This window comes from Macaca thibetana, chromosome 2, assembly GCF_024542745.1.
Source record: "Macaca thibetana thibetana isolate TM-01 chromosome 2, ASM2454274v1, whole genome shotgun sequence".
NCBI lineage: Eukaryota > Metazoa > Chordata > Mammalia > Primates > Cercopithecidae > Macaca > Macaca thibetana.
Window position 1 is genome coordinate 152,658,565 of NC_065579.1, and position 19,363 is coordinate 152,677,927.

Consider the following 19,363-nt stretch of genomic DNA (forward strand, 5'->3'; position numbering starts at 1 on the left):
AGCTTTAATCTTCAAAAAAAAACTTCCAAATGTACAAACATCTAAAACAGACTTGTTATCTTTATAGTCAAAGGTTAATCAGATTTCCTGGCATTTCATCTATTTCTTTGCTCACTACTGTTTCTCATATTCCACACTTTCCTTCTGTTTTCACTTTTCTTTCTGCCGAAATATATATATATAAAACATATATATGTCTGTTAATAATACATTTGCTAAATTCTACAAACAATAAACTGTTTTCATGTGCCTGAAAATTATTTTACTCTTGAATGACATTGTGTTTGGGTATAAAATTCTAGCTAGAATTATTGTCCTTCAACACTTGAAAGATATTTCCCCCACTATCTTTTGGCTTACCTATCTAGCTAAGAGTGTCTGCTGTCAGCCTATTCTTCTTTTGTAGGTTGTCTTCTCTGTAGCTTTTAAGGTTATTTCATCCTTGATGTTCTGTAGTTTCACGATCATGTTTTGAGGTCTAGATTTATTTTTATTTATCCTGCTTATTAGCTGAAGTAAAAATTCATGGGTTTCTTCAATTCTGGAAAATTCTCAGGATTAAGTTTTTATACTATCTCCTCCATTCTTTCTTGGACTTTCTATTGCGTAATGTTTACTCTTCTCAATCTTTTCTATCTCTAAGTTGGTCTCCCATTTTATTTTTCTGTCTCTCTTATATTGCGTTTTGGGATAGTTCCTCAATATTATCTTCTATTTCACAAATTTATTCTTCAACTGTGTCCAGTCTACAGTTTTTCTCATTTACTGGTTTTTAAAAAAATTTCAATGACTAGTCTAATTTATTCTTTTTTATAATCTATTAGATTTGTTTCATTTCTTCCTGGCTTTGTTTTATAATTCTTTTAAAAGCTGTATCTTCATTTATCTCTTTGAATGCTTTTAGCATACTTATTTAAATGTCTGTCTTAATTGCTCTGTAAAAAGATTTTCATTTGGAAAGAACCCTGCCCTAACTATTAATTTTGTTGGCTGACTTTCTTGGCATTAGACTTTTTTCTTCTGTTTTAGAATTACGATTGCTCATTTTGAGTGGAAAATTTCTGTTTTTCTCTATCCTCACACCACTCTGACAGGGTTTTGTAGTTCCCTCTACCTAGTCCTCTGAGATCCATTACCAGAAACAGGTTTCATAATCACATTTGGAGGTTGTTATCCCCTGGGTATATTGTAAATATACTAGATCCCTTCAAGGAGTCAATGGATATCAAGGTTCTACAGACCCTATGCCCACACCTTCTAAAACACAGTAGCCTCAGTCAATATGTAAATGTCTATTTCTTCCGATCTCTTTTATTAACTGGTTATTTCTTCCAAACTTCTTTTATTATTTATCCTCACCTCTATCAACCCTCTCTCCCTTCCCCTACTAACCCCCAACAACACACGTTCTCTAGCATCAAATAGAAAGTATGACTCAGGTTCACTGAATCAGAACTTTAATAGTTTAAAAGTTTTAATAGTTTAAAAGTTTTAAACTATTAAAAGTTCTGATTATATTATTATACCTTTCCCTGAAAGTTCTGATTATTTCCCTAAAACTTTCCCTAAAAGTTCTGATTATATTATTATACCTTTCCCTGAACGTTCTGATTATTTCCCTAAAAGTTTCCCTAAAAGTTCTGATTATGTTATTATACCTTTCCCTGAAAGTACCAAGATCCTTACCAATATCACCTTCTTTTGAACTCAGATCCAATGGCTTCAGCTCCACTAAGCCCACTGTTTTGTGTGTATATTCCAGTTCTTCTCTTTAGAGATGTTTATCTTATATTATTTGATTCTGGCCATGTCTGGGTTTTACCTTTTAATACTTTACCCATTGTTCCTATTTGTTTGGCAGAGAAGGGGTTTTAAAAACATAAATTAACTGTGCCATGTTTTACCAGAAAACTATTCTAGATATAAAAAGAAATTCTAAAATATAAAATATCCTGAACCCCTTCAAAGTTCTACAAGGCAATGTGACCTCCACTTTCAATGAGGAAATTGAAGCTACAAGAAAGTTAAGTGTAGTGTTATTAGTTACATAACTAATAAGTGATAAGGAAGTCAGGAATATAATACAGATATGCTGATTCCTAGACATGTGCTCAATTTACTATAGAACTTATTAATTTCTGGAAAATTTTTTCTAGCTTTTACTCAGATTCTCATTTAGTACCACCAAGCCGAGTTTTCTCCATGTTCCCTTGGCCATTCAAAAAATCAAATATTCCAATATTACTTCCCAAGTCAAGAATAACACTAAATAACTGGAAATTCAAAATATCTTTGCTGGTCCCTAATTAACCCATAGTTTTACCAATTATCTGCCTCTCAGTCTTGGCTTCTCCCTTCTTTAGTTCTATCATTAGGCTAAAGCTAATCAGTCTTTCTAGCTGCTTACTTTTTTCATTATTAATAAACATAGTGGGATTAATTTTAAATATACAGAAAATTCCATTCTCCCCAGGTAATACCAACCTGCATGCTTTTATTTAAAAGTATTTACTGAGCATCTATTATGTGTCAAGTACCATGTGCTAAGTGCTAGAATTCAATGATAAGCAAAAACAAACAAGGTCCTTGTTCTCATGGAACATTATACTCTAGAGAAAGAGAGCAAATCACACAAATTAATGTAAATTTACTACTGTCAAACAATTGATATAAAGAGGACATATCTGATATTCTAAAAGTCTATAAAAGATAGGACCTTGTCAGAAAGGTGAAAAAGACTTCCTAGAGAAAGTAACTTTGAACTATAATCTAAAGGAGAAAAAATCACATGAAAAGAAGGAAGTGTTTCTGGCTGAATGGACAGCATGTATAAGGGTCCTGATGTGAGTGAAAGTATTTGAGTATAGTGGCAAAAAGAAAGCACGTGTTGTTAGAAAAGAAAAATCAAGACCATTATGTTAAGGTGTTTTGCTTCTATATTAAAAGAAATTACAAGCTACTAAAAAGTATAAAGCAGAAGAGATGACAAATTGTATTTGAATTGTGAAAAAAATCAATATGGCTACAATGTACATAATGGATCAAAAATGGGCTTGACTAGATAAAGGCGTGAACCAGTTAGGTCATTGTAGTAGATAAGGCAAGAAATAATAGGTTGAACTACTGTGATAGTGGCGGAGATGCAGAGAAGCAGATGACTTTGAGAAATATAGAAGAGGCAAAACAAACAGGACTTGATGAACGAGTGGCTACACTGTAAAGAGGAAGAAATTCAGTCATTGAAAATAATTATACTTATGATTTGCATAATTAGATGTATGCTACCTTCACTAAGAGGTAACACAGTGAGCCAAAGATTGATTATGAGTTGGTTTTGGACAAAGTAAATTGAAGGCGATGAGATGATGGGGGATGATGTTAAACACGTGTCTAAAGCCTAGAGGTTTGAATCAGAGATATAAATTTGCAAGTTATCTACACATAAGTACTGACTGCAACAGAAACATGGAGGAGATTATCTAGGGAAAAATTGTAGAATGAAAAGAAAAAAAGAACCCAAAAGTAAGCCTCGCAAAACTCCAACTTTAATGACTGAGCAGAAGATCATATAAACTTGAAAAGGAATGAAAGGAAAGATTATCTAGAGAGATGGGAGAAAAACCAAGAAGGCATTATGTTACAGATTCAAAATAAAACCATAATTCAATAAAAATGTAATTGTTAATAGTATCAAATGCAAAAAATAGGAATCTTTTTCTTTATCCAAATTTTAGGTGACAATCAATACGGGTCCACTATAAATTCTTACTTTTCCAGTTGCCTGTGTTTATGTATACTTACTTAAAGTATTCATCAGAAGGTCACTGTTGTTTTGAAATCTATTATGACTGGCATCTATATCAGGAATCCTGTATTGTGCCATGGTAGGATGTCCCGAGACACAATTCCCTGTATCAGAAGCAGAGGATTTGCAGTCTTCATCTTCTGAGTCACTAGAACTATCCTCACTACTTGAAGATGATGAACTTTTGGAATCTGATGAACTATCACAACTACTCATCTGGTCCATTAGACTAGCTTCTGCCTTCAGTTCTGAAAATAAGAAGAAATGAATAGATAGGTTAAATAAAAAATGCTAAATAAATATAATAAAAATTGAATGTATTAGTTTTTAAGAAACTGTTGAAACTAAAATCAAACATATATTTATAGTACTTAAAGCATTTTATTAAAACACAAAACTATTCTACCACCAAGCCATACTTCAATGATTGGATTACAGAAACTAAAAGGGATAGACAAGGTCTAAATCTAAACTCCACATTTATTTAAACCATTGTACTTAAATATACAGGTGACTCAAATATGAAGTAAATACTGTGAAAAACTATGAAAATTAAAATCTATTTTGGCAGAAACTGTCTTCTGATTATTTTTTATTCCTTTAAATACATATAATGTAATGTGATAATGTAACAGATGAACTTCATTCTTTTCCTGGTTTTCCTAGACAACATTTTGATGAAGCATCTATAGGTTTCCCCCCTGCTCCCTTAATAGGGATTTAAAATATTCTAAGTATTTTTGAAAAGCCAGTTCCCATTATAACTTTGGCTATACATATTTCTATAGATAAAAAGAATAATAATGATGTCTTCTTTTGTTTAGTGTTTTTCAAGTTCTAGACACACAAAAAAATCATAGTTGGGAAGGTCTTCAGCCACCATTTAGAACAACTTCATAATTTTATAAATGAGGGAATGAAGATCCAGAAAGGTCAAAAGTTGTCAGTTATATATGGGTAGAGGCAAGTCTACTGACTTTCAAGTCAATATTTTCCTATATGATACAAATGTCAAATAGTTGAACAAAATTTTTTAAACCAAAAAATTCTAAGTCAATAATATGCTCAGTTAACACATTGCCATTTGTTATCATCTTAGTACACTGCTACATTAAGTTAACTGGTAATTTTTAGCCCACTCCCTCATTCTCCCTATTATAGACACACTGGCTTTCTATTATTTGACCACATTAAACCCATTTCCAGGCTATGTTCTTTGTACTAGCTGTTTCCTCTGCCTGGTATATTCTTTACTCAGATCTTTTGTTTGTTTGTTTAATACATAATTTCCATAAAGTAAAATGTACAGCTAGATACATTTTAGCATATATAAAACCTGTATATCTACCACTGAGATCAAGATATAGAATATTTGCATCCCCATGAATATTCTCCTATGCTCTTTTCCAGTCACTAATCACCATTTTGACTTCTATTACCAAAGATTTTTGTCTATTCTTGAACTTCATACAAATAGATTCACTCAGCATGTACTTTTTGGTCTGCCTTCTTTTAACATAATGTTTTTATATTTATTCATGTTACTGAATTAATCTGTAGACTATTCTTCTCTACTGCTATGATATGATATGATGTGATATGATATGATATGATATGATATAAATATACCACAAGTTGGTTACCCATTTTCCATTTATGAATATTTGCATTGTTTTCAGTTTTGGATATTATGAATATAATTGTTATGAAAATTCCTCTACAAGTCTTTTTGAACTTATATACATACTTCTTTTAGGTAGAAAGTTAGAGAGAAATTGCTAAGTCACAATAGGCATAGGTTTAATTTCATTAAAAACTCCCAGTTTTCAAACTGGTTTTACACTCCAACCAGCAAGGTATGAGTCACAGATGCTTCATATCTTCCCTCACTAGGGCACACACACACTTGGTATAGTGAGTCTGATGGGTGTACAATGGTAACTTCTTGTAGTTTTAATTTTCATTTATTTGATGTGATAATATGAAGCAGTGTTTTTTATATGCTTACTGGCCATTTGAATATCATCTTTTGTGATAAGCCTGTTCAAATCTTTTGTCCATTTTTATGTTTGTCTGTCTTTTGCTTACTGATTAGTAAGAGTTCTTTATAGCTAATTCTTCTGGCTATGAGCCCTTTGTCACACATATGCATTTGTGAATATTTCTTCCAGGTTCCCCCAAGTCTGTAGCTAGACTTTTCCTTTCATTAATGGTGTCTCTTGAGAAGATTCTAGATCTCTGAAAGGCTGGCTCCTTCTTGAATCAGTTTAAGTGTAACCTTCTCAAAAGGTTCCTTCCTCTCCATTCTGCAACCCCCATTGCCTAGTTTAATTCTCTTCAAGACACTTATTTCTGAAATTCAGTTGAATACTTATTTGTTTACTGCTTGTATCGTCCCCACCCTCCCTCTCACCCTCATCCATACTCCTAAATATAACGTGAGAATAGGAATGTTATCTTGTTCATGTTGTATAATTATCGTTTTACAATGTTGGATTCAATTTACTAATATTTCATTGATAATTTTTGAGTTTAAGTTCATATGAGATATTGGTTCATAGTTTTCCTTTTCTTGTACTGTCTTTATCTGGTTTGGGTATTGGGGGTAATACTGGCCTCATAAATGAGCTTAGAAATATTCCTTCATTTTCCTTTTTCCAGAAGAGATTGTGTAATGTCGGTGTTAATTCTCTTTAAATGTTTGGTAGGCTTCTGGGTCTGGCTATTTCTTTTGGGAGTGCTTTTTAATTACTAATTTAATTTATTCAATGTTGATAGAACTATTCAGGTTGCTTACTTCACCTTAGTTGAGTTTTGGTAGTTTTTAGCTTTTGAGGAACTAGTCCATTTCCTCTAAATTGTCAAATTTATGAGCACAAAGCTATAATATTTCTTTTCTTTTCTTTTTAGATAGGGTCTTGCTCTGTCATCCAGGCTGGAGTACAGTGGCACAACTATGGCTCACTGCCGCTCAACCTCTTGGACTCAAGCAATCCTCTCACCTCAGCCTCCCGAGTAGCTGGGACTACTCAGGTGCACATCACCACGCCTGACCACCTGACTAATCTAAAAAAGTTTTTTTTTGTAGAGACAGAGTCTCACTATATTGCCTAGGCTGGTCTCAAACTCTTAGGCTCAAGCAATCCTCTTGCTTTGGCCTCCGAAAGTGTTGGGATTACTGGCGTGAACCACCACACCCAGCCTACCATTTCTTTATAATACTTTTAATGGCTGCTGGATCTGTAGTAAATTCATTACTTTCCTGATTATAGATAGAAGTTGTACTTTACATTCCTGATATTAGTAATTTGTGCCTTCTGTCTTTTCATTTTTATCAATCTTACTAGAAGTTTATCAGCAGTATTCTCTGATGACTTCCTTTTTGTTTCATTAATTTTCTCTATTGTTTTCAGTTTCCTTGATATCACTTCTTATTTTCATTATTTGTCTCTTTTTGCTTGCTTTGGGTTTAATCTGTTTTTCTTTTTCTACTTTCCTAAAAAAGGGACTTAAATTAATTAATATGATAACTTTCCTCACTTCTAATGTAAGCATTTAGTGCCATAAATTTCCCTCTCAGAACTTCTTTAGTTGCATTACACATATTTTGACATGCTATGTTAACTTAATACATTTAGTTGCATGTATTTTTAATTTCCTTTGATGATTCTTCTTTAACCCATGGATCCTTTAGAAATGTGTTGTTTAATTTTCAAGTGTTTAGAGATTCTTCCTGTTGTCTGTTATTGATTTTTAGTTTGAATCCATTATGGTCAGATACATACTCTGTATGATTTCAGTTTCTATAAATCTATTGAGATTTGTTTTATGGCTCAGGATATGGTCTATCTTAGTAAATATTCCATGGGCACTTGAAACAAAATGTGTATTCTGCTGTTGTGTGGCATGTTATGTATCTGTCAGTTACATCCTGTTGGTTGATCGTGTTACTCAGATTTCCTATATCTGTGTTGATTTTCTGTCTAGTAGTTCTATTAGTTGCTGAGAGCAGAGTGTTGAAAAAACCAGGCATAATTGTGGATTTACAGATTTCTCTTTTCAGTTCTATCAGTTTTTGCTTCATGTTTTTCTCAGTTCAGTTCAGTTGTTAGATGTATACACATTGATGTCTTCCTAGTAAATTAATACTTTAATCATTATTAATGTACTTCTTTGTAGTAATTTATTTTGCTCTTTTTTTTGAGACGGAGTCTCACTCTGTCACCCAGGCTGCAGTGCAGTGGTGCAATCTTGGCTCACGGCAACCTCCTCCTCCCAGGTTCAAGCGATTCTCCTGCCTCGGCTTCCTGAGTAGCTGGGATTAAGGTGTGTGCCACCACGCCCAGCTAATTTTTGTATTTTTAATAGGGATGGGGTTTCACCATGTTGGCCAGGCTGGTCACGAACTCCTGACCTCAAGTGATCTGCCTGCCTCGGCCTTCCAAAGTGCTGGGATTACAGGTGTGAGCCACTGCGCCCGGCCTATTTTGCCCTTAAGTCACCTTTATCTGATATTAATATAGCCACATGTTTGTGCTTTTTAACATTAATGTTTAAATGGCATATATTTTCTATACTGTTACTTTCAAGCTACATATTTCATTAGTTTCTTATAAACAGCATATAGTTGAGTGCGCTTTTTATACAGTCTGCCAATATCTGCATTTTAATTGGCTTATTTAGACGATATATATTTAAAGTAATTATTGATATATGTTAGGGCTTAAGTGTGCCAATTTGTTATTTGTTTTCTGTTTGCTTCCTCTGTATTTCATTTCTCTTGTCTTGCCTTTCTGTGGGTTACTTGAACCATTTTAGAATGCCATCTCAATTAATTTACAAAGTTTTAAAAGGTGTCATTTTGTATATTTTTCTTAGTAGTTGGTTTGGGTTTTTCAATATACATACCTGATTTGTCAATGCATTCCCATTCTAAGTAAACCTCATATCCATGTAGGTCCACTTTGAAATATCATTATTTTGGGTATCAGAAGGTATTACTACGTTTGTTTCAGTCATCACATACGATTTAGAAAAGCCGTGAGGAATACTATAATCAATTGTACTTATTGATATGTTTGCTCTTTCTGTTGTTGTTTCTGTCTTCCTGATACTCTTAAGATTCCTCCATTTACCGTTTCTCTTCTGTCTGAATGACTTTATATAGCCAATATTTAAGGATAGTTTCCTAGGAACAAATTATTTCAGTTTTCCTTTCTGAAGCAGGCTATTTACCCCTCATTACTGAAGAAGCATTTTGGTAGATACAGAATTCACACTTAACATGTTTTTTTTCTTTCAGCACTTGAAAAATATTATGCCACTTCCTTCTGGGCTCCATGACTTCAGATGAGAAATCTGATGTTAACTGAATGGTATTCTTTCATAGGTAGTATGTCATTTCTTTCTTGCTTTCAACACTTTTCTCTTTGCCTTTAGTTTTCAGATGTTTCATTATGATGTACCTTGGCATCAATTTCTTTAGGTTTATCCTATTTGGGGTTTGTTCAGGTTTTTACATCTGTGGGTTTATATCTTTCATAAAACTTGGGAAGTTTTTGCACATATTTCTTTAAATACTCTTTTAACCCTGCTCTCCCTCTTCTTCGAGACTCCAATGACACAAATATTGGATATTTTGTCATTCTTCCACAGATTCTTGGGGATATACTCATCTTGTTTCAGTCTATTTTCTATTTTCAGGTTGAGTGGATTCTATACACCCACAAGTAAACTGATTCTATCCACTCCCTAGCACTGAGCCCATCCAGTGAGTATTTTTGTTGTTATTGTATTTGTCAGTTCTATAATTTCCATTTGATTCTTACGTAAAACTTCTATTTCTTTAATGTGATTTTCTATTTCTTATTTTTTTCATTTGTTTCAAGGGAATGTACAACTGAACCATATTCGTGATAGTCATTTAAAGATCATTGTCAGATAATTCTAACATTTGATTCGTCTTGGTGTTGGTATCAGTTGATTGTCTTTTCTCATTCATGTGATTCTCCTGAATCACAAATTATGTTATGACAGGTAATTTTCTTTTCTCTCTCTCTCTCTCTCTCTCTCTGTCTCTCTCTGTCTCTCTCTTTCTTTTTGACAGAGTTTTGCTCTGTCGCCCAGTCTGGAGTGCAGTGACACGATCTTGGCTCACTGCAACTTCTACCTCCTGGGTTCAAGCAATTCTCCTGCCTCAGTCTCCCAAGTAGCTGGAATTATAGGTGTGCACCACCACACCCAGCTAATTTTTGTAGAGACAGGGTAGAGACAGGGTTTAGTAGAGACAGGGTTTCACCACATTGGCCAGGCTGATCTCAAACTCCTGACCTCAAGTGATCTGCTCACCTTGGCCTCCCAAAGTGCTGGGATTACAGATGTGAGCCACTGTACCTGGCCATGACAGGTAATTTTCTATTGTATCTTGGATATCTTGGTTTTTATGCTAGGGGAGATCTATATCTTATTCACATTTTTAATTTTAGTAGGCAATCACCCAGTTGAGGTTTAGCGTGCATATTCTTGCCTACTGTTGTGGGCTGTGGTTTAAATGAAAATCTCGTTTCCAGAGTTTTTGCAGTATTATCTTGGTCTTCTTAACTAAATCTCCAGCAGCTGGGGTCCCTGATGATCTCTGCTGGTGCCATGTGATGAAAAGAAGGGACTTCACCAGGCAAGGAGATATGGTGCGTATAGGTGGAGAAATGGAGTCTCTTGCCTGGGATAAAGAGTGCTTTCTGAGCCTGGCAATTTTTTTTTTTTTTTTTTTTTTTTTTTTTTTTTTTTTTTTTTGGTGATTGGCTCCCCTGCTTGGAGGGGTGGAGGAAAGGAAAGTGCTTCCTAGCAAATTGTTTGTTGTGGCAGGATCCCATCTATTGGTGTGATCCAGTCTCAAGATGTCTTTAGATGAGAGAGAAGAATCTTAGGTTAATAGGGCAGGGAGGCAGGTCTACGAGGTAGTATAAACAGTCTTCCCAGGCTGAATGCTTATTACAATAGAATTCTACCTGCAGGGACCTTCTAGCCATAGAGTGTCTCTGATGGAGGAGGGGAGTCTCAGGCCAGGCATAAAGGGAGAACACTTTGAGGACTGCAATCACTCACTGTGGTATCATCCTGTTTGCTGGTACTTCCAGCTGTGAGTTGTCTCTGGGTATGGGGAGTAGAATTTTAGATCCATCTTATTTCTTTTTAAAAAAAAAAAATTTTTTTTTTTTTTTGTAGAGATGGGATCTTGCTATCTTAAACTCCTGGCCTCAAACAATCCTCCACCTCAGCTTCCCAAAAGTGCTGGGATTACAGGCGTGAGCCACTGCACCTAGCCTCTATCTTATCTCAAACTCAATTCTAGATAGCTCGAAGATGTAAATGTAAAATTTAAGCTACAAAAATACTAATATAACTGCCAGACATAAACTTGAAAAGATGATTCAACCATTTTAACAGTAGTCAGTGGCACAGTAGGGTCAAGAAAATATTTTATAGAATGCAATCTAAGGAACATGTTATACAAATATCTCAATGTAAATGAAGTTCCATTCTCATACTAAGTTAGAAATAGAAAGCTTTATGGTTGGAGATATTAACTTATCCTCTGCAACTTTCTTTTTTTAAATTTTTAATTTTTATAATTTTTTAATTGAGATGAGGTTTCACCATGCTGCCTACGCTGTTCTCGAACTCCTGGACTCAAATGCTCCTCCCACCTTGGGCCCCTAAAGTGGTGGAATTATAGGCATGAGCCACTGTGCCTTGCGTCCTCTACAACTTTCTTTTCCCTGAGTTATGCTTCGATACAATACTTTTATTAAGGCCTCTATTAAAAAACTGTCACATGGAAGAACTTCTACTTTTACTGTAAAATTACCATTGAGAACACTATATAAAGTTTAATGCTCCCTAGAAAAACGTTCCATATGATGAATTCCTTTCAGAATTTAGTAACAGGAAAAAGTCTGATTCTTTGTAACCTATCCGATAATACAACATATGCTGCTTGTGTCTCCCTTTTTTTCTTGATGGTTAGAAGCTCAGAGCTAAATTATTATTATTTTTATTATTATTTCATTTTTTGAGACAGAGTCTCACTCTGTCACCCAGGTTGGAGTGCAGTGGCACAATCACTATTCACTGCAGGCTTGGCCTCCCCAAGCTCAAGTGATCCTCCCAGTTTAGCCTCCCAAGTAGCTGGAACTACAGGCATACACCACCACACCCAGTTAATTTTGTATTTTTTTGTAGAGATGGGGTTTTACCATGTTGCCCAGGCTGGTTTCAAACTCCTGAGCTAAAGTGATCCACCTGCCTTGTCCTCCCAAACTGCTGGGATTATAGGTGTACACCACCACACCTGGCAATTTAATGTGTTAATGATCAGCAAATTTGCTTCAATATCTTGATTTTCTGTACCAATATTTTATTGTATTCATGTATATGAAGATATCATAATTCAAATCCATTTGGAAGCAAGTATGATGTAAAAAAAAATAAAATTCAAGACCCCTTGTACCACCAAGCGTTCTGGACTTGTGTTTTTTATTGTTTGTATAGGAGCTACTAATCAATTAGAAAATGAATACTCTACTGGGCTTAGAAGAGAACAATGAAATTGGATGGCTATGTGCAAATTTTAAGAAGGCAAAGTGTAGAAGCAAATATACTTTAGTGACCAGGGTCTCACTGCAGCCACAATTACTACATCGATAACCCACATTGCAGCTAGAAAAAAAAATGGAGATTTAAGTTTTCTTACTTACAAAAGGACTGTATGTACTTCCCTAAAAATACCTCCCTTCTGAGAAGTAAGCAGCAATTCAGAAAAATGTGCTTGCTTATTCTGCTTACTATATTTCCTCATTTCCCTATGGAATTGGTGACATTTTAAATATGTACGACCTGGCCATACATAAACAATTTGATAGGAAGATGCTGTGAAGAATTGAATTTGAGTCATCACAAATGCCAAAAAGAAGAAAACTCCAGTTATATATTTCTAAAAAGTCATTTTTTTTTTACCCTGAATAGTAATTTAAAATGATACAAGGGGAGGTTCCAAGATGGTTGAATAGGAAGAGTTCCAGTCTACAGCTCCCAGTGTGAGCCATGCAGAAGATGGGTGACTTCTGCATTTCCAGCTGAGGTACGTGGTTCATCTCACCGGGGCTTGTTGGACAGTGGGTGCAGCCCACAGAGTGTGAGTCGAAGCAGGGCAGGGCATTGCCTCACCCAGGAAGTGCAAGGGGTTGGCGAATTCCCTTTCCTAGCAAAGGGAAGCCGTGACAGACAGTACCTGGAAAATCAAGACACTCCCACCCCTAATACTGTGTTTTTCCAATGGTCTTAGCAAATGGTATACCAGGAGATTATATCCCACACATGGCTTGGAGGGTCCTACACCCACGGAGCCTCGCTCACTGCTAGCACAGCAGTCTGAGATCAAACTGCAAGGCAGCAGTGAGGCTGGGGGAGGGGTATCTGCCATTGCTGAGGCTTGAATAGGTAAACAAAGTGGCCTGGAGGCTTGAACCGGGTGGAGCCCACCGCAGTTCAAGGAGGCCTGCCTGCCTCTGTAGACTCCACCTCTGGGGGTAGGGCATAGCTGAACGAAAGTCAGTAGAAACTTCTGCAGACTTAAATGTCTCTATCTGACAGCTTTAAAGAGAGTATTGATTCTCCCAGCATAGAGTTTGAGATCTGAGAATGGACAGACTGCCTAAAGTTGGTCCCTGACCCCTGAGTAGCCTAACTGGGAGACACCTCCCAGTAGGGGCCGACTGACACCTCATACAGCCAGGTGCCCCTCTGAGACAAAGCTTCCAGAGGAAGGATCAGGCAGCAACATTTGCCCTTCTGCAATATTTGCTGTTCTGCAGCCTCCGCTGGTGATACCCAGGCAAACAGGGTCTGGAGTGGAACTCCAGCAAACTCCAACAGATCTGCAGCTGAGGGTCCAGACTGTTAGAAGGAAAACTAACAAACAGAAAGGACATCCATACCAAAACCCCATCTGTATGTCACCATTGTCAAAGACCAAAGGTAGATAAAACCACAAAGATGGGGAGAAAGCAGAGCAGAAAAGCTGAAAATTCTAAAAATCAGAGTGCCTCTTCTCCTCCAAAGGAATGCAGCTCATCATCAGCAATGGAACAAAGCTGGACAGAGAATGACTTTGACGAGTTCAGAGAAGAAGGCTTCAGATGATCAGTAATAACAAACTTCTCCAAGCTAAAGGAGGATGTTCAAATCCATTGCAAAGAAGCTAAAAACCTTGAAAAAAGATTAGATGAATGACTAACTAGAAAAAACAGCATAGAGAAGACCTTAAATGACCTGATGGAGCTAAAAACCATGGCGTGAGAAATACATGACGCTTCCACAAGCTTCAGTAGCCAATCAGATCAAGTAGAAGAAAGGGTATCGGTGATTGAAGATCAAATGAATGAAATGAAGTGAGATGTTTAAAGAAAAAAGTGTAAAAAGAAATGAACAAAGCCTCCAAGAAATATGGGACTATGTGAAAAGACCAAATCTACGTCTGATTGGTGTACCTAAAAGTAATGGGAAAAACGGAACCAAGTTGGAAAACACTCTTCAGGATATTATCCAAGAGAACTTTCCCAACCTAGCAAGGAAGGCCAACATCCAAATTCAGGAAATACAGAGAACACCACAAAGATACTCCTTGAGAAGAGCAACTCCAAGACACATAATTGTCAGATTCACCAAAGTTGAAATGAAGGAAAAAATGTTAAGGGCAGCCAGAGAAAGGTCAGGTTACCCACAAAGGAAAGCCCATCAGACTAACAGCGGATCTCTTGGCAGAAACTCTACAGGCCAGAAGAGAGTGGAGCCAATATTCAACATTCCTAAAGGAAAGAATTTTCAACCCAGAATTTCATATCCAGCCAAACTAAGCTTCATAAGTGAAGGAGAAATAAAATCCTTTACAGACAAGCAAATATTGAGAGATTTTGTCATCACCAGGCCTGCCTTACAAGAGCTCCTGAAGGTAGCACTAAACATGGAAAGGAACAACCGATACCCACCACTGCAAAAATATGCTAAATTGTAAAGACCATCGATGCTAGGAAGAAACTGCATCAACTAATGAGCAAAATAAGCGGCTAACATCATAATGACAGGATCAAATACACACATAACAATATTAACCTTAAATGTAAATAAGCTTAATGCTCCAATTAAAAGACACAGACTGGAAAACTGGATAAAGAGTCAAGACCAATCAGTGTGTTGTATTCAGGAGACACATCTCACATGCAGAGGCACACATAGGCTCAAAATAAAGGGATGGAGGAAAATCTACCAAGAAAATGAAAAACAAAAAAAAGCAGGGGTTGCAATCCTAGTCTCTGATAAAACAGACTTTAAACCAACAAAGATCCAAAAAAGACAAGGAAGACTACTGCATAATGGTAAAGGGATCAATTCAACAAGAAGACCTAACTATCCTAAATATCTATGCACCCAATACAGGAGCAACCAGATTCATAAAGCAAGTCCTTAGAGACCTACAAAGAGACTTAGACTCTCACACAATAATAATGAGAGACTAACACCCACTGTCAATATTAGACAGATCAATGAGACAGAAGGTTAACAAGGATATCCATGACATGAACTCAGCTCTGCACCAAGCAGACCTAATAAACATCCACAGAACTCTCCACCCCAAATCAACAGAATATACATTCTTCTTAGCACCACATCACACGTATTCCAAAAGTGACCACATAGTTGGAAGTAAAGCGCTCCTCAGCAAATGTAAAAGAATAGAAATCACAACAAACTGTCTCTCAGACCATAGTGCAATCAAATTAGAACTCAGGATTAAGAAACTCACTCAAAACCACGTAACTACATGGAAACTGAACAACCTGCTCCTGAATGACTACTGGGTAAATAACGAAATGAAGGCAGAAATAAAGATGTTCTTTGAAACCAATGAGAACAAAGACACAACATACTAGAATCTCTGGGACACATTTAAAGCAGTGTGTAGAGTGAAATTTATAGCATTAAATGCCCACAAGAGAAAGCAGGAAAGATCTAAAATCAACACCCTAACGTCACCATTAAAAGAACTAGAGAAGCAAGAGCAAACAAATCTAGCAGAAGGCAAGAAATAACTAATATCAGAGCAAAACTGAAGGAGACAGAGACACAAAAAACCCTTGAAAAAATCAATGAATCCAGGAACTGGTTTTTTAAAAAGATCAACAAAATTGATAGACTGCTAGCAAGACTAATAAAGAAGAAAAGAGAGAAGAATCAAATAGACACAATAAAAAATGATAAAGGGGATATCACCACCAATCCCATAGAAATACAAATTACCGTCAGAGAATACTATAAACACCTCTATGCAAATAAACTAGAAAATCTAGAAGAAATGGATAAATTCCTGGACACATACAACCTCCCAAGACTAAACCAGGAAGAAGTTGAATCTCTGAATAGATCAATAACAGGTTCTGAAATTGAGGCAATAACTAATAGCTTACAAACCAAAAAAAAAAAAAAAAAAAGCCAGGACCAGATGGATTCACAGCGGAACTCTACCAGAGGTACAAAGAAGGACTGGTATCATTCCTTCTGAAACTATTCCAACCAATAGAAAAAGAGGAATCCTCCCTAACTCATTTTATGAGGCCAGCATCATCCTGATACCAAAGTCTGGCAGAGACACAACAAAAAAAGAGAATTTTAGACCAGTATCCCTGGTGAACACCAATGTGAAAATCCTCAATAAAATACTGGCAAACCGAATCCAGCAGCACATCAAAAACTTATTCATCACGATGAAGTCGGCTTCATCCCTGGGATGCAAGGCTGGTTCAACATATACAAATCAATAAATGTAATCCATTGCATAAACAGAACCAACAACAAAAACCACATGATTATCTCAATAGATGCAGAAAAGGCCTTTGACAAAATTCAACAGCCCTTCATGCTGAAAACTCTCAATAAACTAGGTATTGATGGAACATATCTCAAAATAATAAGAGCTATTTATGACAAACCCACAGCCAATATCATACTGAATGGGCAAAAACCTGGAAGCATTCCCTTTGAAAACAGGTACAAGACAGGGATGCTCTCTTTCAGCACTCTTATTTAACATAGCGTTGGAAGTTCTGGCCAGGGCAATCAGGCAAGAGAAAGAAATAAAGGGTATTTGATTAGGAAAAGAGGAAGTCAAATTATCCCTGTTGGTAGATGACATGATTGTATATTTAGAAAATCCCATTGTCTCAGCCCCAAGGCTTCTTAAGCTGATAAGCAACTTCAGCAAAATCTCAGGATACAAAATCAATGGGCAAAAATCACAAGCATTCTTATACACCAATAACGGAAAAACAGAGAGCCAAATCCTGAGTGAACTCCCATTCACAATTGCTACAAAGAAAATAAAATACCTAGGAATCCAACTTACAAGGGATATGAAGGACCTCTTCAAAGAGAACTACAAATCATTGCTCAACAAAATAAAAGAGGACACAAACAAATGGAAGAACATTCCATGCTCATGGATAGGAAGAGTCAATATCGTGAAAATGGCCATACTGCCCAAGGTAATTTATAGATTCAATGCCATCCCCATCAAGCTACCAATGGCTTTCTTCAGAGAATCGGGAAAAAAAACTACTTTAAACTCATACGGACACAAAAAAGAGCCCACATTGCTAAGACAATCGTAAGCAAAAAGAACAAAACTGGAGGCATCACATTATCTGACTTCAAACTATACTACAAGGCTACAATTACCAAAACAGCATGGTACTGGTACAGTACCAAAACACATATATAGACCAATGGAACAGAACAGAGGCCTCAGAAATAACACCACACATCTACAAGCATCTGATCTTTGACAAACCTGACAAAAACAAGCAATGGGGAAAGGATTCCCCATTTAATAAATGGTGCTGGGAAAACTGGCTAGCCATATGTAGAAAGCTGAAACTGGATCCTTTCCTTACACCCTATACAAAAATGAATTGAAGATGGATTAAAGAGACCTAAAACCATAAAAACCCTAGAAGAAAACCTAGACAATACAATTCAGGACATAGGCATGGGCAAGGACTTCATGACTAAATCAAAAGCAATGCCAACAAAAGCTGAAATAGACAAATGGGATCTAATTAAACTAAAGAGCTTCTACATGGCAAAAAAAAGAAAAAAAAAAAAAACTACCATCAGAGTGAATAGGCAACCTACAGAATGGGAGAAAATTTTTGCAATCTACCCATCTGACAAAGGGCTAATATCCAGAATCTACAAAGAACTTAAACAAATTTACAAGGAAAAAACTAACAACCCCATCAAAAAGTGGGCAAGGGATGTGAACAGACACTTCTCAAAAGAAGACATTTCTGCAGCCAACAGACACATGAAAAAATGCCCATCATCACTGGTCACCAGAGAAATGCAAATCAAAACCACAATGAGATACCATCTCACACCAGTTAGAATGGCAATCATTAAAAAGGCAGGAAACAACGGGTGCTAGAGAGGATGTGGAGAAATAGGAACACTTTTACACTGTTGGTGGGACTGTAAACTAGTTCAACCATTGTGGAAGACAGTATGGTGATTCCTCAAGGATCCAGAACTAGATATGCCATTTGACTCAGCCTTCCCATTACTGGGTATATACCCAAAATATTATAAATCATGCTGCTATAAAGACACATGCACATGTATGTTTATTGCGGCACTATTCACAATAGCAAAGACTTGGAACCAACCCAAATGTCCATCAATGATAGACTGGATTAAGAAAATGTGGCACATATACACCATGGAATACTATGCAACCATAAAAAAGGATGAGTTCATGTCCTTTGTAGGGACATGGATGCAGCTGGAAACCATCATTCTCAGCAAACTGTTGCATGGATAGAAAACGAAACACCGCATGTTCTCATTCATAGGTGGGAATTGAACAATGAGAACACTTGGACACAGGAAGGGGAATATCACATACCAGGGCCTGTTGTGGAGTAGGGGGAGGGGGGACGGATAGCACTAGGAGATATACGTAATATAAATGAGGAGTTACTGGGTGCAGCACACCAAAATGGCACATGTATACATATGTAACAAACCTGCACGTTGTGCACATGTACCCTAGAACTTAAGATATAATAAAAAAGTAAATAAAATGATACAAATTCTCTTATATGGATATTGTTTACATAAAATTAAAAATCATAAGCTACATCCTTACCCCAGAAAAATGCATAATTACAAAAAATATTATGCTCTTGGTAAACGTTTATAATTAGTACCACTGTTAATTAAAATGAAAAAATTCATTTAGCATTTCTTTTTTTTTGTTTTGTTTTGAGACAGAGTCTTGCTCTGTCACCCAGGCTGGAGTGCAGCGGTGCAATCTCAGCTCACTGCATCCTCCACCTCTGGGGTTCAAATGATTCTTCTGTGTCAGCCTCCCGAGTAGCTAGGACTCTAGGCGTGCACCACCAAGCCCAGCTAATTTTTGTATTTTTAGTAGAGATGGGGTTTCACCAT

At 36.4% G+C, this 19,363-nt stretch overlaps 2 protein-coding genes across 5 annotated transcripts in view; both read right to left on the reverse strand.

Annotated features, from left to right (window-relative positions):
* FAM162A (family with sequence similarity 162 member A) overlaps positions 1-19,363 on the reverse strand; it is a 569,879-nt gene that overhangs the window by 534,139 nt on the left and 16,377 nt on the right. The gene's annotated exons all lie outside the window — the stretch shown is intronic.
* EAF2 (ELL associated factor 2) overlaps positions 1-19,363 on the reverse strand; it is a 59,884-nt gene that overhangs the window by 18,395 nt on the left and 22,126 nt on the right. For 3 of the 4 annotated variants that reach the window (XM_050781861.1, XM_050781860.1, XM_050781862.1), the window contains exon 5: positions 3,802-4,053. In XM_050781861.1, the coding sequence (XP_050637818.1) occupies positions 3,802-4,053 (252 nt within the window). Of the gene's footprint in view, positions 1-1,314; positions 3,602-3,801; positions 4,054-19,363 lie in introns of those variants that run through there. The other variant, XM_050781863.1, reaches the window with a different exon arrangement.